This window comes from Exophiala mesophila (assembly GCF_000836275.1).
Source record: "Exophiala mesophila strain CBS 40295 unplaced genomic scaffold supercont1.1, whole genome shotgun sequence".
NCBI lineage: Eukaryota > Fungi > Ascomycota > Eurotiomycetes > Chaetothyriales > Herpotrichiellaceae > Exophiala > Exophiala mesophila.
The window spans coordinates 5,990,577-6,013,243 of record NW_015622504.1 but is presented as its reverse complement, the minus strand read 5'-3'; the positions used below and the strand labels follow the sequence as shown (position 1 = coordinate 6,013,243).

At 50.7% G+C, this 22,667-nt stretch overlaps 9 protein-coding genes across 12 annotated transcripts; 3 read left to right on the top strand and 6 right to left on the bottom strand.

Annotated features, from left to right (window-relative positions):
• Positions 1 to 2: 2 nt before the first annotated feature.
• PV10_01904 (uncharacterized protein) lies at positions 3 to 2,764 on the bottom strand. Its single transcript, XM_016366161.1, has 4 exons — positions 2,357 to 2,764; positions 2,206 to 2,272; positions 490 to 2,152; positions 3 to 438 (listed from the first exon to the last, which is right to left on the bottom strand). Exons 1-4 carry the CDS (start codon positions 2,438 to 2,440, stop codon positions 312 to 314), a joined length of 1,941 nt encoding a protein of 646 aa, XP_016229810.1. The 5' UTR covers positions 2,441 to 2,764; the 3' UTR covers positions 3 to 311.
• A 781-nt stretch (positions 2,765 to 3,545) lies between these two features.
• On the bottom strand, positions 3,546 to 6,633 carry PV10_01903 (uncharacterized protein; the record flags this gene model as incomplete). Its single annotated transcript, XM_016366160.1, has 1 exon — positions 3,546 to 6,633. The coding sequence occupies one exon, from the start codon at positions 6,631 to 6,633 to the stop codon at positions 3,553 to 3,555; it is 3,081 nt and encodes a 1,026-aa protein (XP_016229809.1). The 3' UTR covers positions 3,546 to 3,552.
• Positions 6,634 to 6,983: 350 nt separating this feature from the next.
• PV10_01902 (uncharacterized protein) lies at positions 6,984 to 8,933 on the top strand. Its single transcript, XM_016366159.1, has one exon. The coding sequence runs from the start codon at positions 7,061 to 7,063 to the stop codon at positions 8,879 to 8,881; it is 1,821 nt and encodes a 606-aa protein (XP_016229808.1). The 5' UTR covers positions 6,984 to 7,060; the 3' UTR covers positions 8,882 to 8,933.
• A 255-nt stretch (positions 8,934 to 9,188) lies between these two features.
• On the top strand, positions 9,189 to 10,875 carry PV10_01900 (uncharacterized protein). Its single transcript, XM_016366157.1, has one exon. It carries the CDS (start codon positions 9,221 to 9,223, stop codon positions 9,638 to 9,640), a length of 420 nt encoding a protein of 139 aa, XP_016229806.1. The 5' UTR covers positions 9,189 to 9,220; the 3' UTR covers positions 9,641 to 10,875.
• On the bottom strand, positions 9,658 to 10,844 carry PV10_01901 (uncharacterized protein). The gene has a single exon (XM_016366158.1). The coding sequence runs from the start codon at positions 10,727 to 10,729 to the stop codon at positions 9,998 to 10,000; it is 732 nt and encodes a 243-aa protein (XP_016229807.1). The 5' UTR covers positions 10,730 to 10,844; the 3' UTR covers positions 9,658 to 9,997.
• Positions 10,876 to 11,009: 134 nt separating the features above from the next.
• On the bottom strand, positions 11,010 to 14,625 carry PV10_01899. 2 transcript variants are annotated; one of them, XM_016366155.1, is made up of 4 exons: positions 13,636 to 14,625; positions 13,511 to 13,580; positions 13,233 to 13,453; positions 11,010 to 13,183 (listed from the first exon to the last, which is right to left on the bottom strand). In XM_016366155.1, exons 1-4 carry the CDS (start codon positions 13,706 to 13,708, stop codon positions 11,811 to 11,813), a joined length of 1,737 nt encoding a protein of 578 aa, XP_016229804.1. In that variant the 5' UTR covers positions 13,709 to 14,625; the 3' UTR covers positions 11,010 to 11,810. The 2 variants fall into 2 exon arrangements, with proteins under 2 accessions (XP_016229804.1, XP_016229805.1); XM_016366156.1 differs by having other exon boundaries at positions 13,511 to 14,625.
• A 1,067-nt stretch (positions 14,626 to 15,692) lies between these two features.
• Positions 15,693 to 17,187, bottom strand: PV10_01898 (uncharacterized protein). Its single transcript, XM_016366154.1, has one exon. The coding sequence runs from the start codon at positions 17,018 to 17,020 to the stop codon at positions 15,932 to 15,934; it is 1,089 nt and encodes a 362-aa protein (XP_016229803.1). The 5' UTR covers positions 17,021 to 17,187; the 3' UTR covers positions 15,693 to 15,931.
• A 1,024-nt stretch (positions 17,188 to 18,211) lies between these two features.
• On the top strand, positions 18,212 to 22,421 carry PV10_01896. Of its 3 annotated transcripts, XM_016366151.1 has the most exons (5): positions 18,212 to 18,811; positions 18,862 to 18,878; positions 18,932 to 19,080; positions 19,133 to 20,899; positions 20,951 to 22,421. In XM_016366151.1, exons 1-5 carry the CDS (start codon positions 18,732 to 18,734, stop codon positions 20,975 to 20,977), a joined length of 2,040 nt encoding a protein of 679 aa, XP_016229800.1. In that variant the 5' UTR covers positions 18,212 to 18,731; the 3' UTR covers positions 20,978 to 22,421. The 3 variants fall into 3 exon arrangements, with proteins under 3 accessions (XP_016229800.1, XP_016229799.1, XP_016229801.1); XM_016366150.1 differs by having other exon boundaries at positions 19,133 to 22,421; XM_016366152.1 differs by having other exon boundaries at positions 18,932 to 20,899.
• Positions 20,893 to 22,411, bottom strand: PV10_01897 (uncharacterized protein). The gene has a single exon (XM_016366153.1). It carries the CDS (start codon positions 22,191 to 22,193, stop codon positions 21,183 to 21,185), a length of 1,011 nt encoding a protein of 336 aa, XP_016229802.1. The 5' UTR covers positions 22,194 to 22,411; the 3' UTR covers positions 20,893 to 21,182.
• Positions 22,422 to 22,667: the final 246 nt, after the last annotated feature.

The following is a 22,667-nucleotide window of genomic DNA, read 5'->3' as shown; positions in this document are numbered from 1 at the left end:
AACAGCGGATTTTGCGAGGACGCCCAACATGACTTGGACTATTTGGTATCTTTACATTTCTTGTCTGATTGCTGGCACCGCACACGAATCCTACACACCGCCAACATAGTCTGTCTATATGTACCCAGTCAACATGAATCCCGCAAATTTCCCATGATCAAACCCCGCAAATCTGTCTCTATGCTCAATTGCGCGAGGTCCGAATCATCGTGCACATGCATCTTCAACTTGTAACGGTCCCCCACAGACTTGGCTCCAGCCCTGTCCAGCGAATTGAACCATTCAAATCATTGCGTGACATGGTAGCACAACTACAACTTGGCCTTTGGAGGCTCGAGAGAGGGGGTGAGCAGGTCTCGGATATCGTTGGCAGCTTCGTTGAGGTAGAAACTCATGCGCTCGCAACCAAGATGCTTGGAAACGACGTTGAATTGTAAGCTAGCCAAAGTTAGTTGAGGAGATTTGAGCGAAGGTTCCAAGTCTTCTTACCTGTTCTCATTGATCATGTATGCAATACCCCAGCCCTGATCAATGACCTGGGACCAACCGTATCCGTTGAAGTATTCGGAACTCAATTGACTGGATGAAATGTACCAGCTGGAAGAATATGAATATGCAGGGTCCTTGAAAAGAGCCGGGAGTTCCTCGCCTTCCTGGACGAGTTTCTTCAAGCCATAAAGATGGCGGTCCACACCGTAGCCGTCGCTGGCATCGGCGGTGTATTGCACATGAGCCTTGACAGCCTCACGGAATTTGCGCTCAACCTCTTCTCGGGGGGCGGAGGAGTCAGCCATGGCATCGCAGAATGCCACTGACTCGTCGGAGACAGTTCTGGTGGTTTCTGTTCGGCCCAACTGGTATTTTCTGGTGGCAGCAGATTCATAAGTTGGGCGGTTCTTGCCGTAGAATTTGTGATAGGCCAATTGGATGATCATTTGAACATACGCATCTGGCGAGCACTTGAACTTCTTGATCAGACCTTTGCCGTAGGCCTGGTATGCCTGGACGCGGAGGTCGTGGGATGCGATGACCTGTCGGAATTGTGCTTGTGCGGCAGAGATGTCCTCGAGGACGGCGGGAGAGGTCTCGAAGCGAAGGGCGACGGGATCGGCAAGGTCGGAACGAACAGAAGGGTTGTCAAAGTCGAGTTTGTTGTGAACAATATAGGCATTGACAGTGTCACAGATTCGGTGAGTTGGGGTACCGTCCATCATGCTGTGCTCACCCATGAAACCTGCGGTGCCGTTGTCGTTCACGATGAATTGCAGAGGCTTGTCGTACCAGCGGTTTGCGCCGTCACCGTGCCAGTAGACGTGTGCTCGCTCTTCCAAGGTAACGGGAGCCGACGAATCCAAGGCGACGACGAATGATGAGGCCTCGATGTCTTTGAGTGTGGCCTCGTTGAGAGGGGACGCAGCTAGGAGATTTTCGCGAGCCTTTGCGCCTTGATCACGGGGCAGGGAAGTGAGAGCACCGAAGGGGGTGGTCTGCTGGGCATTTCGGTAGACTCTGTTGAATTGCAGTTCGAACTCGGCCGTGGTTAGCTGCTGACCGCCGACGTGGGTCGGGACTTTCCAGAATTGGTTGTTTCGAATGACGATGATGTGCTCGTTGCCCTCGGCGGGGTATTGAATGGGGTAATCGGCGGGCAAAGCGGCGACTCTCGAGGTGTTGAACATGTATTCATAGCTGCTCATGGCCATGGGCTTCTTGCGCATGTATTCAGGCTCCAAATCACCGGTGTCAACCTGGCGCTTGAACTCGAGAGCTGCGGTGGTGATTGCCGCGGCACGTTTGGCGGGATTTCTCCGGCGTCGATCGTCCCGGAAGGAGTAGAAGTAGGAGACATATGGGACAACGGGGTCACGATAGCCCAGATAAGCGTCGTGGTTCCACCAGTCAATGATCCAATTCTTGATTTTGGGGTCTTGTGCCTTTGCAATCAGACGCTCCTGGAGCTTCTCGCCCAGGCCGCCGGCTTTGTTGAACTCGGCGACAGCTTTTTCGGAAGCGGCAAACTCATCCTTGGAGAGGAGGGGATGAATGCTTTTCAAATAACGTGCGGAGGTCTCTTGGAGAGTAGGGACGGGCAGACGGGGGAGAGAATCCTCAAAGCGAAGCATGTTGCCCTTGGATTTGTCTTCTCTGTATTCTGAGAGCATGTTAGCCACATATACAAGCAGCAGATGCTGATTTTTCACTCACCCTCAGTCACCCAAAATTGGGGCTTGGTAGACTGTTTTCGTTTATTGGCGGGGGCCATGGTGAAAGCCTGGGTGAGAGAAACAATGGTCAATGAATGGAACAGCTCGGGGGAATGGAGCAACGGCAAACGCAAACGGGAGAAAGTAAATACCTTGATGGGAGTTGACGAGTTTGAGGCACGGGTGGTTGTGAGGAGAGAAGAAGCTGCTCGTCCAAGTCGCAGTGTGGACAACATAACCAGAAATCTGGAAGAAGCAGAGGAGGAAAGAGGGGAGAGTGTGTTGTTGGTGGTTTGTGTTGGTATGGGAAGGAGGGACTGGGAAGAGTTACAGTTGGAGCAGGTGCATGAGATGGTATAGTAAGGACAAGCAGCAGAGATTTGGAGAGACCAGGCTACTTTTTTTCACAGAGTGATCAGTAGTCAGTCGGATGCCGTTTCGGAATGGGCCAGGATAGGAGGATGGGAAGGGAAGGGAAGGGATGGGATGGGGTTTGCCGCGGCGCTGGCTATGACAAGTCAGAAAAGAGAGACGAAGAAGATCGATACTGTTCGGCGACACGGTAAGAGAAACTTGGTGGGAGGGACCTGGAAACCCCAACAGCCGAGGTTCATTTGAACACTTGAGGCCGTAGGATAAACGGAAGGCCCGAGACAGCCCGGGGTTCACAAGAGTGTGCGCAGGCAGGTCACGAGCCACGGCGATACACATTCTCCGTACACACAGAACATTATTACTCCGTACTACCACCTGCGGGCTTACTGGAGTGACTGGGTGACTCCTGGTTGCTGCCCAGACTCATCATTCGACCCTTATGACGGAGGCCGGAGCACGGAGGCGAGGGGACCCCAGACCTGATCTTCAGCTGTCAGGCTCTGGAGTCCCCAAGACACCCGGGCATACCACGCCGGCTTTCAACCACTAACAACTTCCAAGTTCCAACCGCCACAGTCACGGGAAATTGTCGGAGCCGAGCCAAGAGTTCATCGTCCACTATCTCCGGTGGAAGAGCGGATTCTCCAGAATCAGCCATGGTCAGGACTGACATCGTCAACAATGTTAGTAGTAGTCTGTAGTGTCTATTAAATATTATGTCTATCAAGTGTACAGTACTACTATCATCCTAGTTTACTCTGAAGGATGTTGTAGTGTTCGACCTTAAAGTGTAGCCATAGAATTCTTTCCATTCCAAATAATCGTAGTCGTTCCTGCGACTTTTGCCTTTACCACAAAAATATTAAATCTGGAAAGAGCGGAGTCTCCCGGATTTGGGTCGGGGGGAACGCACCATCTATACATGGCTCAAGATAGATTCTCCCATTTTTCCATTCGTCCATTCGTCTATATTCTAATTGGTCTGTGTATAATTGCGAAAGGCCTGGCTCACACTTGACTCCATTTCTCCAGACAAATCATCCCCTTCATGCCATGGCCGAAAGTCGTTCAAGCTACATAAATGTCGCATCGTTGGCCGTCCATGGGGGCAGTTCCAAGGTTTGTCGATGGTGCCCATGTGTTGAACCACCCTCTCCATCTGCCTGAGAGAAAGCGTCTTGCCGATCATGATGCTCGACCGGCATGCTCTCATTGCAAACATCTTTCTCACCTTGCTCGGCCGAGGCACGGTCGACTCCTTTGTATTCACCGGTGCTTCAGCCAGCATTTGAATCAACTCTTCCAGGTCCTTTGTGTTGAACACTACCTCTTTGCTCAACGGGAGGCTGATCAATCGACATCTTCGACCTACCATCTCCTCCCCACTAAGATCCATTTCCACCTCGAACCCATTTCGTTCTAGCGCATCTTGATTCTCGAGCACGATTTCTTCTTCCACTGCCGTCAAATCCAATCTGATTGGCTGCACCAGCCTCTGGTTTCCCACCACCGTCTCCCCTTGAAGCCGCTCAAAGTTGTATTTTTCGTCTGAAGCATGTTGGTCAATGATGAACAACTCATCTTGTCTTGTTCTCGATGATTCCTCCCCGTCTGAACGTCTCACAGCGATGATGAACCCTAGATTGAATTGACCCACAATCTGCATCTTCGCAAAGTCGGCCTTGGAGACCGTCAGGGACAACCTTGTCTCTGCATCTGTGTTTGCGCTCTCCCCCGATGTGACACCCTGTGCATCGTGAGTCTGCGCGCTCAATCGATGCATCGCAGATACCTGAGCCGCGATCGACCTGGCTGTCACGTTGACTGTCGCCAGCAAGTTGGTTGTTGAATCCCTCGTCCGTGTAGCCGACATCGCTTTTGCTGCTCTCTTCATGTTGTCTTTGGTCGGTATGACTGATGCTTCCTCTGCCGCGCGGATCAGCTCCGCAACTCGCATTTCTTCCTCGCGTTTCTTTTCTTCGTCGTCGATGTAGGCGCCATCAGACGACGCAGCTGAATCCTCCTCGGGAGCAACCGGGAAGCCATCTTTGTTAACTGACGATGATCTATCCGAGGCTTCCTGGGAGGTTGATGGACCACGTTCGCTTGCTAAGCCATCGCTGTCTGAATCACCTCGTACTAGACCATCCTCCTCTTCTTCCCCTTCATCCTCGGCCTCTGTTGGTCCATGGACACCAAACCGTCGGAGAGACTGCGAAAATAGACTTGGTGCCTTACCATCCGCCGTCTGCCTATCAGATTGGCCGCTTCTCGCGCTGGCTTGTTGACTGTGCGAAAATTGTGTACCAAGTATCGTGGTCACAGTCTTGTCACCTATTGTGATCGTGGCAACCTCTGCCGGTGCTCTCCTCGTTCTCATGCGACTGAAGGCATCTGGTACTGTGTCGGTTAGGACATCCTCCGAATCTGCTGATGATTTAGTTTCGTGCGAATTGTCCTCGAGTGCTTGGCCTGAACGTCTCCTGGATGTGCTGTCGTCCACTCCAGATTCCGTCATTCTTGTGTTAAATTGCTGCACTCGAGTTGTTGTCAGATCATTCTCTGTTTCATCTTCTGATGCTGTGTCTGATTCTTCCGAGTGTCGTTGAAGAGCATCACCATCGTCATCCTCTTCGTCCTCTTCGTCCTCGTCCTCCTTGTGTCCAACGGCTCGTTCGAAGACCTTCCTAACGGGCCCATCGGTTCTTTTTGTGCGGCCTTCCTGTTGTCTGTCGCCTTTCTCGTCAACTTTGTCCAGGTCAGGCCGCTCTCGGGTGCTAGCAAAATTCCCGAAATGTTCTACGAACAGATGTGCTGGTGGCGATTCTGACGCAATCCCATCGTCATCTTTGGCCTCAACGGCAGTAGACTCAGGTGTCAAGCTCCGCCCCCTGATATCATTTGCTGAATCAATAGAGATCTGTCGCTGAACAGGTGAAGCTCGAGAAATAGCCAGTTTGCGAGCACGAAATTTTGATTGCGGCACTGTTTGCTCCTGCTGGTCAAACATCTCAGTGAGGGACGACTTGAGATTCTCAATCAGAGAAGCAGAATCGTGTAAAAGAATGATTCTCTTGTCTGGCGAGACATTGACATCATAAGAATCCGTATCCATGATGAAGTCAGCAAAAATAAACGGAGTCTGTGAGACATTATACGACTTGTACACTTCGTTGATGGCTTTGGCCATCTGGGGGAGCCCACAGGGACGGCCGTTGACGAAAAACATCTGGCGGTCTGGGGTTAGCCGGCCCTCGCCAAAGACTGGCTTTGAGATATGGCCCTTAATTTGGATGTTGGTCTGTTTCTCTTGCCTTGTCGTATACATCATTTTTGACTGAGAGTCCAGTGTCAGGTCCAACGGGACAAGAGCCGCCAGAGTCTTCGCGCCATACACATTGGCGATGTTCTCTCGAGTGCTTGCGTTACCCTTGGTTGAGAAGACGATCGTGCTTTTCCCTTTCTGAATCGTATGTTTGACCGTGAATTTGACACCCACTCCAATGCAAGCATAGGCATGGAGCAGACTAAGCACTTTGCCATATTCTCGTTTCACATTCTTGCTAAGTTCCTTTCTTCGGACAGGCAGGCCCTCGAAAAGATCTTCCACCGTTGCAGTCGTGCCTCTCTGGCTGGCCACAGTTGTCGTCGACTTCAACTTACCCATGGTATCAAATTCAAGGCGCTTGCCTTTAGGCACCTCATCGGCCTGCGCCGTTGTCATGGAGAAATTAGATAAGGCACACAAGGACGAAAGTGCCTCGCCACGGAAGCCAAATGTTCGCAACGTAGACAAGTCATCGTAGTTGGCCAGCTTGGAGGTGTAGTGCTTAAGCGCCACGGTTTCGTAGTTGGATGGAGAAATTCCGGTGCCATTGTCCTGGACCTCTATTGAATCGAGTCCATAGTTCTTAAAGCGGACTTCGATCGATGTTGCGCCGGCATCTAACCCATTTTCCACCAGTTCTTTGGCGACGGAGCATAGATCAACTATGACTTGACCTGACTGGATTTGGTGGACGGATCTGGCCTCGATGGCCTTGATTGTGGCCATATCGGCCCATTATTCTTGCTGGGCGCCCCTTTAGTGGATGGTTCAGGATGGCTTCATACGATTTGTCCTATCTAACCAATAATGATTGTAAATCCAGAGATCTGTTATTCCACGACGTTCAGTTTGCCTCTAGGAGATGTTTGGAGAGTATTCTGTCAGACAGATTTATATTGACCTGACCAGGCACAGAATCCTTAATTGCACGTGTTGCACGTGCCTAAACCCGCCTGAAACTGCAGGCCATAGCTGTCAGACAATTGGATATAATTTAGCGTCAATTACGTTCGAAGGCATGACGCCATTGGGTGAACGGCAACGACCATTTCTTTGTATTCGCCTCCTCGATGAGACTTCTCTCACCATCGATCATGTTTATTATAATATATTGTCCCTTCTAGCAAACGCTTGCGACACTCGCTACATCTCAATGCTCAACGAGCTTCCTCTAGAAGTTCTACAGCAGATAGCCGGATGCCTCCCAACCGCATCGTCCATTACCAATCTCAGCCAAGTCAGTCGCCAATTCCATGCCATTGTCGCTGATAATGACCAAACAATCTTTCGTGACTTTGTAAGGAATGAGTTCCCCTCAATTCGCACACCTCCATTGTGGCGCGATGCGGCAAGAGTCCTGACGTCGCGGTCCCGAGCATGGGATCGTAAGGCGTTTGTGGCAAAAGAATGTCACCCACCTTCAGACCCTGCAGAATGGCAGACAATCCCTGGTATGGACCACACTGCCTGGACGACGGGCTACCATCCGGTGATAGACAGCTATGAGACCTGGCAAGGAGGATCTTGGTCGTCGGGAAAGGAAGTCCTTGCATGGGGAGCAGCTGGTCGACTCAGGGTGCGGACGATCGCTGATGGAGTGACGACATGGACTTCTTCGAAACTATCTGAGGACGATCGACAGGACCTTGACATTATGGACGTCCGACTTCTTCGGCCTTCTCAGCATGATAATAGAGCGGGTGAAACAATCTTGCTGAGGACGGCCGATGGAGAGACCAAGAAATTGGAGACAAGCTCAAAGGTCAACGACTTTCATCAGTCGGCCAACTACAACTTCGGACGCTCACGTCCAACCGGCATGGATGTCAATTCAAGCCATGATCCACTCCTCGCTCTTTGTGATAATGATTCTTTTCGGCTATATCCAGTCCACAGCTCCGATCAAAATATTTCTCCTCTGGAAACTTTCGCTCTCCATGGTAATTCAGAGGTTGTGGAACGCACACGATGCGTCAAATTCTTGTCCGAAACCAGCCTCGCCATCGCCTCACAATATCTCCAAGGTCTTTCACGCGCTCCACTTCGGGTCTACGACATCAATAACTCCCATGGATGCCGAACGCCATTGACAGAGACATTGACCTCCAATGATTCTGATATCGTGGGCCGTCATAACGCCAATGTGGTAGTGCCTCTGGACGACGTCGCAAGCATTTCCGGACAGCCGGGACGTTTGATTCTCTCTGGGTGGACAGATGGTATTTCTCGGTTGCATGATATGCGCACCCCGTCCAAAGCAGTGGCAAAGTATGTTGATGTGGTGGATGATGGTCAGATCATGTCTCTCCTTCCCATCGGCCATGAACGTTTCGTTGCCGGAGGCCACCAGAATGGGTGTTTGAAGACGTTCGACCTTCGACTTACCGGAGCACGACCTTATTCGCACAAAATTTTCCAACCAACGCAGTCGCAACAAAAGTGCCTTGAGACTGTCCAATTTTATGACCCAGCAACCTGCGACTGGACCAAGGGCCAGACATATCGTGGCATCAACATATTCGTGAACCCCTGGGTCAATATGTCAATGGGACTCAGGGTCTGGGATCCATTACCAACCAAGCCTTCACACCGATCCGTGAGATACAGGGGTGCACTTTATTCACTCTCTAGCCCTTCCCCATCCTCCCCCACAATATACGTGGGAATGTCAAATCACGTGTTACAACTCGACTCCATTTCCACTGACGACGAGCATGGTGGCCTCAGCAAGCTGCACAAATCTGTTGGACAGAACGACCCACAAAAGCAAAGAACAATGGAATTTTCTTGCTACGAGAGACCACGGAATGGCCACTCCAGCACCGACCCTGTTCTACTGCGGAAACAAATACCACTTCACGGACCTCGAAACGATGGGTCAGATACTCAAGGTCTCCATGAGGAAGGCTGGGACGAAAGATGGCGACTGGAAACACAGCGACGACCCAGAGGTACAGCACGAACCTGGATGTAACATGATAGAGATGAAGATCGGCAGGAGTTCTCAAGATACACTTTCAGTCTTATCTCAGCAGTTTTTAGAAACAATAAGAAAAGCAATAGACTTTATATTGTGATGATATTTCATCACTGGCCCCCTCCAATGACTATTGACATGGTTGTGGTGAACAAGCGCATTCCAATTCCCTTTGAGATCCTTGAAGATTAAGACTTGAATATCACGTGATAAGGCTACACGTCTTGGCCTCGCGCCAATCAACGACATCATCTACATGAAGTCCTGCTTTAGGAATTTCTCGCCTTCAAGCTCCGTCTCGATCAGACAACTACACATCTCACCCTGCCCGACAAGATGTCGTCCACTCAAGCTCAGATCCATCTCCGCTCCCTCTACCGACGCATCATGCGTGAGCTGCCTCCTCGCACATTGGCATCCACTAAAACCACCGCCAAATCATCCTCACGTTCTCCGTTACATGCCTCGATTCGATCCCACTTGGCCGACTCCTCAGCTCTATCACCGTCGTCAACACACTCAACGCCACCAGCAGCTGCTGATGCAGGAGTTGGATCCTCAGCAGAACATGCACTCGCACGCAGACAGGAATTAGAACAGCTTGTGCAATATCTAAGGGCCCAGCGTCTCTATGGAGTTTTGCTCGAGCGTTACAACCCCGGTACTGGCATGGATGAAGAGGAGCGAGTGCGGTTGACGGCAAGGAGGGTCGGGATGGATTTGCCTGTCGAATACGAGTGGAAGCCACCTCGGTAAAGAGGGGAGAGGAGATTATTGCTCTTTAATATACCCCTGAGGCTTGGAAGCGGTGAACAAATCGCAGACCACCCCCCGACAGAGCGATCTTTTTACTTGGCTCCGAGAGGACTCAAGTGACAACACATCTTGGACGCTTGAACAGATGAGAGGATAAATTCAGATTGCCTCATCCTTCACACCCTCGCTATAGTCAAGACATCACTACATTCCTTTCCGTTGTCTTCAAGACCCTCATCACCCTACTATCTGGAACCAGCATCGTGCTACTACCCCGCGACTTGAGACGAATATTCTCGGGGAATCCCAAGACGGTGAATGGAATGAAGTCGAAACTGATCTGTTGTGAGTGCAGCATCAGGCGAGAAGTGCAATGAGACCAGTCAACACGCCTGCAGCGGTTAAGAAAGCCTCACCGCCGAAAAGACTCGACCTTGTCGCAACATTGGTACTTTGTGCAGATGTTGCGGACGCGCTTGACGAACCACTGTTGGTAGCGCTGTGCACAGAACCTGTGCTGGAACCAGACTGTGGTGTTCCTGATACTACCAGCGTCGTGGATGATTGAGATGCGGTAATTGTTCCAGTCAAAGTCGTGACAGTGTCGATGACTTCGCTAGATATACCTTCGGAGACAGTGGAACCAGCAGTTGTGGCGGGCACATTGTCGGTGGATGTGGAGGTGAGGAGGGTGAGTTGACCATTGGCATCAGTGGAGACCTGGTTGCTAGACGCACCAAGGGTTAAATCGGTACTTGATGCGATTGTGACACCATTGCCGATAAAGAGGAGTTGGTAACCAGTACCAAAGTTCTGGATCGTGTTCTCTGGTACTGTGTATGAGCCAGAAAATGTCGACACCCCCGTGGCCAGCGTCAAGTTGCTAGTGACTGCATTGGGCTCGGCGTTGCTGAAACGGATTTCGACCAGGGCCGGGTCGAAGTTCTCAGCCGACCAGACGATGTTCAAGGGTTGGGTTGGGTCGATGCTGGAGCCCGACGTGGGCGATATGATCTTCAGCGCCGACACTGTTGTCGCGCTGAACAGGAGCAGCACAACACTGGCAATGTACAAGGTCGTCGTGGGCATTGCGAGTGTACGGATGGATTTTGGTGTCCACTTCTTCGTTAAATTACTAGACACGTAGGTAGTCACGTCACCAAGTCGAGTCGTCTTTGTCGCGATGGGATGCGATGCGGTCCCATGTAATAAAAATACAAAGAATTCATGGAATGTAAGGACGAGTGATTGAGTGGTTCCACTCTTTTCAAGAAATCAGAGATGGGATTTATTGATTGGTCGGTCTGTCACTCACTACTGTCAGTGGATCTTTAGATTCATATGCATACTCCGTAGACGCATAAGTAGACGAACATGGTTTCACCTCAGATGACGCGACGCGTATGCTAATTTAAAGAAAGGGCCGATGAGCAACGCGCAAATAGCATCACGTGACTATCGTGGTAGGTATTGGACAATCTTTTGCTTTTACATAAGCGACAGGATGACAGAATCACTTTCATTTCAATCGAGTCCGAGTAACTCGGGTAACTCGGTGGCGGTTAAGCCACTGAAGGAAGACGTGTGACAGTATCACAGTGTCACAAGTGTCAAGATTGGCAACTGACGAACAAAGAATCAGGACTGATAGCAAGTTCGTCTGATATCAAATGATAGATGCCATCACGGTGGGGCCAAGAATGAGGTTCTCGTCGGCCCTTGAACTCTCCCTTCGTGTCTGTAGGCTTTTGACGTGAGAGGTCAATTCTCCGCAAGTAGTGCCTATGTATACTGTAGTCTGGAGCTGAATGCTCTTTTGCTGTGACTCCACTTGTTCGTATGTTGCATTGTTACTCTTCAAAGCCCCCCTGGTCTCCAACGCGTGTTGGCCGAGGGCGAGCCCATTTACCTCTCATCCTGGAAATAAAGATCACTCTGCAGCAGAATAAAATGGACTCATTTAATGGACCGTGACGTGTGCAAGCTAAATCCCAAGTAGCACATGTACGTCGTGTAACGCCGGATAGAAAAGAGTGCCCAAACACAGTACAATTTCTTCGCCCAAGGTAAAACCACTTTCAATCCGAGCAACGTAGTAATGATTGTAACCATTGTCCATCACCTGCATCGCACCGCCATTGCTACCGACCGCGCAACCCAATCTGGCCAACTATAGATCAATCAAACTGCCATTCTGCTGCACGGGTCGCTGTCCGTATGGGTTGTTATTCTGTTGTCCAAAACCACCTCCAAAGCCGGCTTGGCCGGTCTGAGCTGGCATCTGCTGGCCAAACCCTGCCTGGCCCGCCCCGTATCCCGTAGCTTGCTGCGAAAAGAACGGGTTGGTACCAGTCTGGGCTGCACGTAGACGATCGAACCCATGACCAGCAGAATTGACAAATGTACCAGGTGCAGTATGTTGTGCGGGAATACGCAGATCTCCCGTGTTGCCAAACGTATCCAATCCTTCGCCAGAGGCCAGTAACGCGTTGAGCTTCGCGTGGTGAGGGTTGGCAGGCTTCTGTTGCTGTTGCTGTTGCTGTTGCTGCTGTTGCTGCTGCTGCTGTAGAAATGATGGTTGTGGGGCTTCATAGTTGAGAATGGGGTTTGGTTGAGATGGTTGACTGAATTGATTGATGGGCTGAGATTCATACAGTGTGCCAAGCGAGGGCTGTGTCTGGGTGCGCGAGAACGGAGATGGCGATGCCTGTTGTGTTCGTTGTGCAAAAGGATTGTTGGAGCCGGTAGGGAGAGGCTTCATCGGTTCTGCAGGCTGTGGTGACTGTGTCGCCCAAGGGTTGTTATTGCCTGGGGCAATCGCTGGTGGTTGTGGTGATTGTGGGAGCTGTTGACCGAATAGATCTCCACCAGTCGGCATACCATATGGGTTGTTGGTCTGGAATGCAGTCTGCTGGGGCTGTATCGTGTTTTGCTGCTGAAGAAATTGCGGTTGACCAAATTGGTCATAGCCAGTAGGCTGTGCGGGTTGATAGCCGTTGGTAAAGCCATTTGCGAACCCAGTCTGTTGAGGTTGAGCATATTGGTTGTTCAAAAAGCCGGTGTTCTGAGTCTGTTGCTGTAGAGGGTTGCCAAACCAGTCGACAGCAGGTTGCTGTTGGTAGCCTTGATTGTACCCTGTTGGCTGGGGCTGAGCGGGAGCAGGAGTGTCGTCGAACAACAGGGAGGCATTGTTCTGCGCCTCGAGCTCACTCTTGCGACGATTGGCCTCTTCTGTGCTTAGCTTGAGCGCGCGAGCAAGCTCGGGGTCGTCCTCGTCCTGAGCAGGCTGATTGTGCTTCCGTCGGTCTTCCTCTGCCTGTGATTTCAGACTTTCCTGAATAGCCTTTCTAAGATCAGCATCTTGATCATTCTCTTCTGGCTCTCTGCGATGACGTTGAGTGGGAGGAGGGCCAGCAATGGCTTGTGGGGCAAATTCGTCGATTCCGGTGACTCGGGTCTTCCAGAGCTTACGGTCAGAGCGCTCACTTCTGAGGCGCTCTTCGTCGAGAATGAGCGAGGTAAGTTCTTTTGCCGATGTTCGCACTGAGACGAGTTAGTCTCCTACGCCAGAAATGAGTGATCGTCGACCTACCATTCTGTCCAACATCTTTGCCATCTTCGTCGATGTATTGAAATTCCCTTAGAGTCTTGATGATGTAAATGTTCTTTCGAGCCCATGTCACCACCAACTCGGAACCCTCGTGCAAACAGTAATCGAGGACTTTGAGGGATTTGAGGACATGACGCCAGTTTTTGCCCTTGTCATTTAATCTCTTGTCGAGCATGTCCATGATCTCGTAGAAGTCGCTGGGACTAGATCAGCGTGTTAGCAGGTGCCGGACCATGAAACTGGCAGCGAATTGAGCGTACTTGTTGAAGGTGAGGGCGGCGATCTCAGCCATGTCAGTGCCGGTGGGACCCCATGGGTCGTTTGAGGTCGCTATCGATGGTGGTTAGCTGCGGCGCAGGCTGGCGGATGTGTGAGATGACAATACCATTTCGCACCTTGACCTGGACACTGCTGTAGCCTTTGGTGACATTTTTGACGCTTCGCACGACCTTGGACATGTTTCCGCCCTTTTTGGAGATGGGAGCAGTCTCTAGGGTAGATCGTCTATATACGTTTGTCGGAGAATTTGGGTCGCGGTCGCTGTATTTGGTAGGATTGATTTCGGCGACCGTACGGCGACGGTGTGGATAAACGTCAAACGAGCGGCTGGGCGTTTCAGTGACCGAATATCGTCTTCCGTTGGAGTCGGTCACTACACGCACAGTGGGAAGGTTGTGATAAAGTAGAGGTGTGGCGAAGAAAGCCAGGTTGACGTTTGATCGAGGTGAGAGGAAAGTCCGGATAGAGTGTCAACGGGTGGCAGTAGCGGGAGGCTAGTGCTGCCTTCTGCCCAAAAGTTGCTTGTGTGGCTCTGACTGAATGGACTGCACTCGCGGCAATCCAAGTCCGAACGGGGCACGTACCTTACTTAGGTAGTCATGCAAATGGGTGCTGGCTGGGTCCTGTGCTGCGCCGATGCAGTAGCTGACTACAACAAAAATTGGGGTTGGGGGACCCGGGAGGGGGACTCGCAGGGCCTGGGACGAAAAGTGGCTGCCTAAGGCACGGGGGGTTCTAGGTGGCACGGGTGTAGGCAACTTCCACCAGGATTGAATTCGTCGCGGGGCGATGGGCGTGGCGTAGCGCAAGGTGGGAATCTGAGGTGGCTGAGGTAATGTTTGGTGACGACGAAACTCCACCAAATAATGGATCAGTTTGGCAGCGAGTAGCCGAATCAGAGGTGATCAGAGCCAAGGCCTAGAGGTAGAATTCGATAGATACGCAGCGTTGATTGATGGTTAAGAATGACAAGCTTGAAGAGTAGGTAGTGAGTAGGTAGTGATGGAAGTCAATATGTACCAAATTCAAGAATTGGTGGTGAGGGGTGCCTGGGAAGGATATCGAAGGATATCTTATTCTTTCCCTTGGAAGCCTTGTCACCATGTACAAGCAACGAAGATTGTGAGGCAGTGAGGCAACGTGACCTTGTTCGCTTCGCTGTCTGCTCAAGTTGCACCTTCTTAGGCTATCTCGACCGACCCATGATTCATAATAATAGTCACAACCTGAACGTTTCTACAAGGAAAACACCACCACCTCCTCCTCCTCTCTTGGGTCCTCGGCCCCTCCCCCTCTTCTCCTCTCAGGGAGTCGTAGGCTTCCCCTTGGCGCGGGTCTTTATTGGAATGATGCCACCAGCACCACCAGTCAAAAGCAGACTCTTATCGTTTCCCCGGCCAGACGGGCCGTGGCGTAGGCTGCTATTAGACCTACCAAGACTTTGGACAATACACCGCAATAACTACCTACCTAGGTAAGTTGTAGATGTTGTCGATTTGAAATCCAATTGCTTGCTAGGTACAATGCACAACATGTCAGCTGCAGCACCCATGGTATCGAATCGACCACCCCGTCATTTCTGTCATCTTTCCCAGCCCTACATCTTACCCCAGACTCCCGAGTTTCCGGTCTAAAATGCCTCATCAAATTGTGACCAGTGATCATCTACAATGGGACAATTATTATGCGAGTTATGTCATTGCTTATAGAGTCTATCACTGAGCAAACTCTTAATCTATCGAGTCTTGACGCAGAAGCGTAAATCTCATCGCATACTGTTTCACCATCACTCAGCCTCAGGTGCTCGCTCCCTGTGGCTAAATCCTGAGCGAGTCGGGTCACCTCATAATAATGAAGTGCGCCTTTAGATGTCGCGCACCCGCTATTCGAAGTCGTATTAACAGGGAGAAAATTTCCACCATAAGGGCGTCCCACGACCTAGAATGCACGTTAGACGGTGGCATCAACAGGATCAACTCCCTGGTAGCATTGAACAAGGCCATGCAATGAAAAAATTCATTCATTGGGGTTTTAGTCAACCTCGTGCAGAAATGGTGAGACGAAGATACGGGTGAGGGGGCCAGCGCGGCCACAATCAAGTACATGTTGGAGTGTTAGGTCAAATTTACATGACACTTGTTAATACAACGTGCTTCCGATATTGGGCTTCCGGTGGGACGAAGCACGAGGCCAATATAAGTCAACAAGAATGAACATGTATCATCCATTCTGGCGTACGCACAGAATATCGGGCGCCCCATTATGGTTGCTGTACTCTCATTGTCAAAAGACGTCGAGTCTCGAGATACAATTGATGCAGATATGCTTTGCAAGTAGTCATATGGGCGCTAAAATGACACTAGAGTTGACCCAAAGAGGTCATTAGCTCGCATTGTCAGCCATTAAGCATCTGGGCGATAGTCTGTCTGGCCTAGCATCTCATGACCTTGCGCCAGGCTGGGAGCATTAGTTGCGGGCGCAGGAGGGGCTACTCGACTGCTTGCAGCGTTCAGACGCTCATCCAAGGCTTTGAGCGCTAGAGCTCTTCGTCTTTCAGCCTCTTCTCTTTTGCTCACTCCTCGAGGACCACGTCCGTGCTTGGCCACCGTTGGTAGGCCTGCTTCGCCGCGCGCAGCAGCTTGCTCGTTGCCCGAGGCAATTTGCTCGTCAGAAAAGGGAGTAAGAATCCCGAATCGGCACGAGAGAGTGTATATTTGGTTGCAGAAGGTCGCAATCGGCGGCTGGACAAGGTCGGGAAAGAAAGTTGCAAAGGCAAATGTCTCACTAGGATCTCCTTTGAAACCGAGACTGTCGGTGCTTGAGGTGGAAAGATCGGGCTGCCGTTTGACAAAGCGAAGATAAGTCCAGGTGGTGATGAGGCCATACCAAGATAGGATGAAAGCAGTGTCTGTTCCAAGTAGGATACCAGACAGGGTGTTGACGGCCAAAAAGACAGCCGGGAAATGCTTGACGCGCATCTTGATGACGCCTTTGTATACGCTGACAGTATGCTCGGGAACGAGTTGCTTGAAGGCAACGAGGAATGCGGCCTGAGTGGTGATGCCGCCAGTGATGGGGGTGAGGGCGCGTTCGGGGTTGCTGGTGATAGCGGCCCACGAGATGTAGGTGGGAACCACGAGGAGGTTTGGTATGACTGTGGCGACCAACAAAGTATATATAAAGCCCTTTGAACCCCAAGCTCTTTCAAGATATCTGCCGCCCAGGAACACCGTGGCGCCGTTGACCAAGAGAGTAATGATATTTTGCTCGACAAAGGTCGCGATGAGAAATGTCCAAGGATACCAGATGCATACTGAAGGAATCAAAGCTAGATACGGGACATATGGTCTTGAAGTCGTGGGATTCGGAGAGGATGGGTCTGCAGGTGATTGCATGAGGGTATATCGTGCTGCATTGTATAGCAACGAGAGGGCGAGGATACTAGCGAGCAGAGTACGTGTCACTGGAGGAAGATTGATTCGCAACGCCATTGGTTAAAGCGGATCGCAGAAAGGGCACATCGCAGGTGGATTTGAATATGGCGCAAGTAGTGATATGAGAGCCTTGTTGTCGAGTTGACAATTGAAAAAGTTGGACTGGGGACGACTGGGGAAACACGAAGAATTTCAAGAATTTCAGATGGCGGATGGGTTCCAAGTGTTCGAAGGGCACGATGAGCTGGTAAGATCATGTTGGCACAGGGTAATAAGCTATCGCGCTATTTGGCGCAAAGTCCAGGCGCCTATTAGCATGACAGTAGAAGGTCCATGGAAGGACTGTCAGCCCCTGGGTGCCCAAGACCCCTTAACACACGACCCACCGTTAGAAGCTCTCGGGTACATACCTAACAAACTGTCAGCCACTTCCGCAACCTGAACTCCGTAGAAAGGCAGATGGACATGTCTGGTGTCCAATCACGACGACAGACCTGTATAGGACAGAGGTTCTCGAGTAAGTAGTAGATTAATGATCATTCTTGTTCTAACATCTGTTCTTCTCGTTTTGTCGTCATCGTCACATGATATCCATGACAAGTCACACAGCGAAACCTGAGGCACAGTAAGCCATTAGAAGAGAACTTGAAGCTTGCACTATGGTCTTGTGCTCCAGATTCTATGTCTTTGGGCTGCCATAATCACCTACATAGCTACATCCTAAGGCACCTGGTACTGAGTGAGAGATTGGTAGGTACATACATACCTTGGTACTTGCTTGGTAGAAACTTTGCAAAACATAGGAAGGTTTATGTAATTACATGACCATCTCATTTCTGATCGTGGTTGCCTCATAGCCAAGCTTCTTGCAACCCATTTTGGCCCATTGGCGGGGCGGTTGGTGATGCACCTCGCACTTCGCCTTTTATGCAGCAATTACTTGGGGTCACTTTTATTATTAGTGTGCGTTGAGTAGTAGAATCATTAACCCACAGCACCAAGAGCGTAGTGCATGGTGTTATGTATCACTCCTTTCCTTAGAATTACTATCCAAGGTGTAAATATTCACCAAAAATCAGGTTACAGGACTAATCTTGCTGTCACCTGAGAAAGGGACAGAGATCGTCCTTTAGCCTTGTGTGTGCTAAAGCCACTCCGAATGCTTCCTTTTGTCGCTTAAGCCGCCCCGGTGGCCCCAGGCCAATTGTGCCCAGGCCGCGTCTGTGTCCTCTTCCCTTGTGCCTTTCTGCTTTCTGCCTTCTGCCTCTCCTACTTCGCTTGGCATCTCGTCTCGCTCTTCTCTTCCATGCCCATGTCCGCGACTCATTTCAATGTTTCCGAACACGTACCACTCCATCGCCATAATTCAACCAAGATCATCTACTTCATTTGCTTTCTAACCTCGTTCGTCTAAAGCCATCAAGTCTTTGTCCAGTGCGCGTCATTACACCATCGGACTTTACCTTCACAAACAGTCTAGAATCTCGACTTCTACCTCCTACGCCTTTTCACAATCCATTTCAATAACCGCGCAATCGACCTGATTTCATCAACTCACAAAACAACCTCCCAAAATTTCTCTCGCGCACACATTTCAACGATCCACCTTCGAATCAGTCCAACCCGACTTCCCTAGAATCAGAATCATCAGATCTCTTTTTAATTTGCGTCACATCGCGTCCTTTGTTGTCAATCCCTATTAATCAACTCCACTCGTCATTGGTACTGGCCCCTGCTTGGTCTTTTGGTTTTGAAGCGGAATGTCGGCATGGAGACCGATAATTCCTCAACTTTCAGCGCAAAGCCGCCACCACTGAGTTCAGATCAATTGAATTATCTTATTTGGAGGTCCGTACTTCCACCAACTTGGTTAACTCTTTCGCTGACTCTTCGCGCAGATATCTTCAGGAATCAGGTAGGCTGCAGAGTCCAGTGCACTTGATTTCCCATCCTAACATCTCTCTCTAGGCTATGGAGAAGCTGCCGTCAAGCTTCAACGCGACTGGAAGGTCGACGCTGAAACCTTGTCCTTTGCCAAACAAATCAAAGGCCATGCGCTGGTGTCCCTGGTGCAAAAAGGTCTTCGATACCATTATTTATCCCTAACTATTGATGAGGTACTCTCTCCTTGATATTCCACTAACCTCATATGCGCTAACCCCACTCCAGAACGGCCGGCCGTCCAAACAATTAAATCCTTCCATGTTCTTTTTTGGACCCGAAGCCGACAACCCACGCCGAGAAGCGCCCGACGATTCTGCGCCACAGGCCGCCTCACCTGATAATGCGACCACCGCTACTCGCAAACTTGTTCGCGATACCCCCAACGGCCAGTCTGATCCTAACATCGCCCAGCCTAGTACCAAGAAGGGCCGTAAGCCTGCCGCCGCGTCAGACCGAAATGGCAGCACAGGCCGCAAATCAACAGCCGCGAATCGATCTGCCTCAACTCCTGGCGTGGACCATGATGTCGCAAATGGTCACCCGCCCTCCTTGGCTGAAGTCAGATCTCCTTCTGCCACAGAACCAGGCCTTGACGAAAACGGGGTTCAGGTAAATGGAGTCAAACATGACGATCGAATGGACATTGACGACGACCTGTCAACCGCTGAGCACCCCATTAACGCACCCAGCATCGAGTCGATTTCGCTTCCTATCAACACCCTGACCACAGGGGAAAGCATCGGCATTCAGGTGGTTCCAGCAAAAGTTGCGAACCTAGGCCCCTTCACCACCATCCTCCAGGCCGATGTTCACCCTTCAGCTGGTGGGCCAAAGTCTATCACTCGTGTAGCTTGGCGACCTCGTCTAGGAGATGTCGTCACAGCCATGGGTGATGATTTTTGCGGCCATTGGAAGTTGCCAGAAAGACTTTCTCAAAACCAGGCTCCACCTGTGTTTCAAAGTGTGGTCGAACCTGCTGCCATGAGATGCATCAGTGCTGTTGCCTGGGAGCCGAATGGGGATATCTTCGCGCTCGCGACTTACAGCGAACAATCTGGTCAGCTCCATCTCTACGATGGACAAGAACTAACCTTGTTAGAGGCTCTGCCAGCGTCCCAGAGAGCAATTATTTCTTTGCGCTGGCACGCCCGAGGCCTGAGACTGTTGGGAATTGCGCCCTATGACAACAATGTCGAGGGAGCTAGACATCAACCCGGATCATCCATATTGCTCTGGGACCTCTCTAAATCTCCCAACTTTGCAGGTCCCTCCTCTATCTCTGTTCCCGAAATTCTCGTCGACATGGATTCTGCATCCCATGGTGACCAGGGCATTGTGTGTGCCGCCGGTCAAACTTCAGTGTATCTCTACCATGTCTTTTCCGAGCTTGAGAAATCGCGGCATTGGCATTCGGATCCTGCCCAGAACCATCAGTGGACAATCGTCAGATGTGCGTGGTATGGCAACGAAGTTCTTCTTGTTACCGCATCAGCGGACAGTGCTGCTCTATGGCTGCCCATGAAAGACGCCATGAAGTTGGATGCGCATGAGGGCAACATTACAGGCCTGGAGCTGCGACCCCGACCTTATGGCAGTGCTTTCTGGAAGCAAGAATTTGCAACCTCATCAATGGATGGTACGATCAAGGTGTGGCAATACGATCAGATGACTAATTCCATAATCTCCCTCTGCAAGCTGGTTATTGGCCCTGCTTCGCCGGTTATGCAATTAGCGTACTCGCCAGATGCATTTTGCTTGGCCGGTGCCAGTTACGACGCCATTCGAATCTGGAATGCTGAACATGGTCACAATCACATGGCGACGTGGAGAGGAGAACCAGAAACCTGGGCTGGCTCCCGACTGAAAGACGATGATACCATGAGTATCGGAGGCATGTCGAACATGAATGGAGACGCACAACAGATAAGCACAGATCATAGTTTGGTCTGGGACGTTGAGAGCAGGAGACTTGCATTTGGTCTAGGATCACAGGTGTGCATTCTATGTTTCAATGACGATCCAAAGCTGACTTGACGAAATTAGGTTGCTATCATTGAGTTTCAACGCTGATGGGATGAATCTGAAGTCTTGATGAATCCCAGCGTGATCTGCATCACGCCCAACTGCCACATCTGTTGCGAGACTGAAGCCGATTGCTTGATCATTTGCGCAGAAGTCGAGTCGCAGAGCACGATTGCAACCCCCGGACACTCACAGCAACTCAGCAGACCGGACGCACCAGCTCCTCCCTAAAGAGCATCAAAACGATGCGATGTCAGGCTGCGGCGCTCTCGAAATCTCCCCAATCGTCGTCGTCGTCCTTATGCGCATGTCGTGGTGCCGCACCTATTGCAGAAGCGGAGGAACGCAATTCGTCCTCGATGTCGCGAAATCCACGAAGCCAGGAATTGACGCCTTCGCGAATTTTGGTGTCTGGGGAATCAGCGACGTTGTATTCAGAGTCGAATGGTTCGGGGTCATCGACGTAGTAGCGTCCTCTAAAACGCCCCTTTCCGCGTGTCACAATCTTTCGCTGCTTGTGGCTAGGAGTGGGCGTGTTATTAATCCAGCCTTCCAGACCAGCAACGGCACTCGACATGGCATTGACCGCGGTATCTCTTTTCACCGATTCTAATGTTGTCAGATCGACTTGAGTACTGAGCATGTTATTTTCTTCAACCAAGGCGCCGTTTATTCTCTTCAGCCGGACGATCTCATCAGAGAATTCATGCAGGCGTTTTTCTTGGCGAAGGCACTGTTCGGCCACTGCTTCGAGTTTCTCAACCGTGAGTTGTTGGAGGTGGCGTTGTTCGTGTTGGCGCATGCGCATGGAGTCGATGGTACTTGCGAGATTCTCGCGAACCACTGCAAGCTCGGAAGGCAGGGCCGAGGAAGACGATAGGGCAGAAGGATTAGGTGATTGGGATTGAAAGTGGGCATCGTCCAGGTGCTCAGGATCGTCGTCGTTCAAGGCAGCCTCGATGAGATCGATGGCATTTTCGATCCTCCTTCGCTTGGTCGGGTGGAGACTCCCATCTTGTTCAATAGCCCAGATTTCAGACACGAGACCGTTCAAGCGATTTGTGACATGTGTGGGCTCTTCGACAACATCAAATGTCTTTGTACTATCATCCATAGGACGCGGAGTATTACTTCTGAGGCTGATTGCAGAATCGGCAAATCCCGAGTTACTTGTCCACGATGATCCTGGTCGAATAGGAGACTGAAGTGCAAGTGGCGCATGGTCTTCGTGTAATTGCGACATGGTCGTCACGAGGATGCACATGGAAAAAGTCACACCGTGACCATTACACCCTGGAGATTGACCTTGTTGGTTGTGAAGATAGTATCGTTATTACAAAAAAGATAATCAAGATGTCGAATAAGATAGGCAGCGTAATTCTGAGGAAAGTAGGATAGGTAGCGAGGTTTTCCCAAAGCAACTGACTTGTAGGGAGAAAGAAAGGCTACAATGAGTAGAATGGAAGTAAGGTACTACCTAATACTGAGTAACCAGTTAAAGAAGCCAACTCTTGCCATGTGCAATTAATTGTCGATTGGCTTTTGTGTTGGAGTTGAAGTTGGAGTTGGAATTGGAGTTGGGAAGGTGGCACGGTGGCTACTGAGGCGGTGGCTGGGGAGGCACGGAGGTCACAGAGACTTCCCCACCACCCCAAGTCACGTGTCAAATTTTTGCACATTTGCATGCCTGGGAGATGGCATTGATGGCCATATTCAGAAAGGAGATGGCAATTGGGCT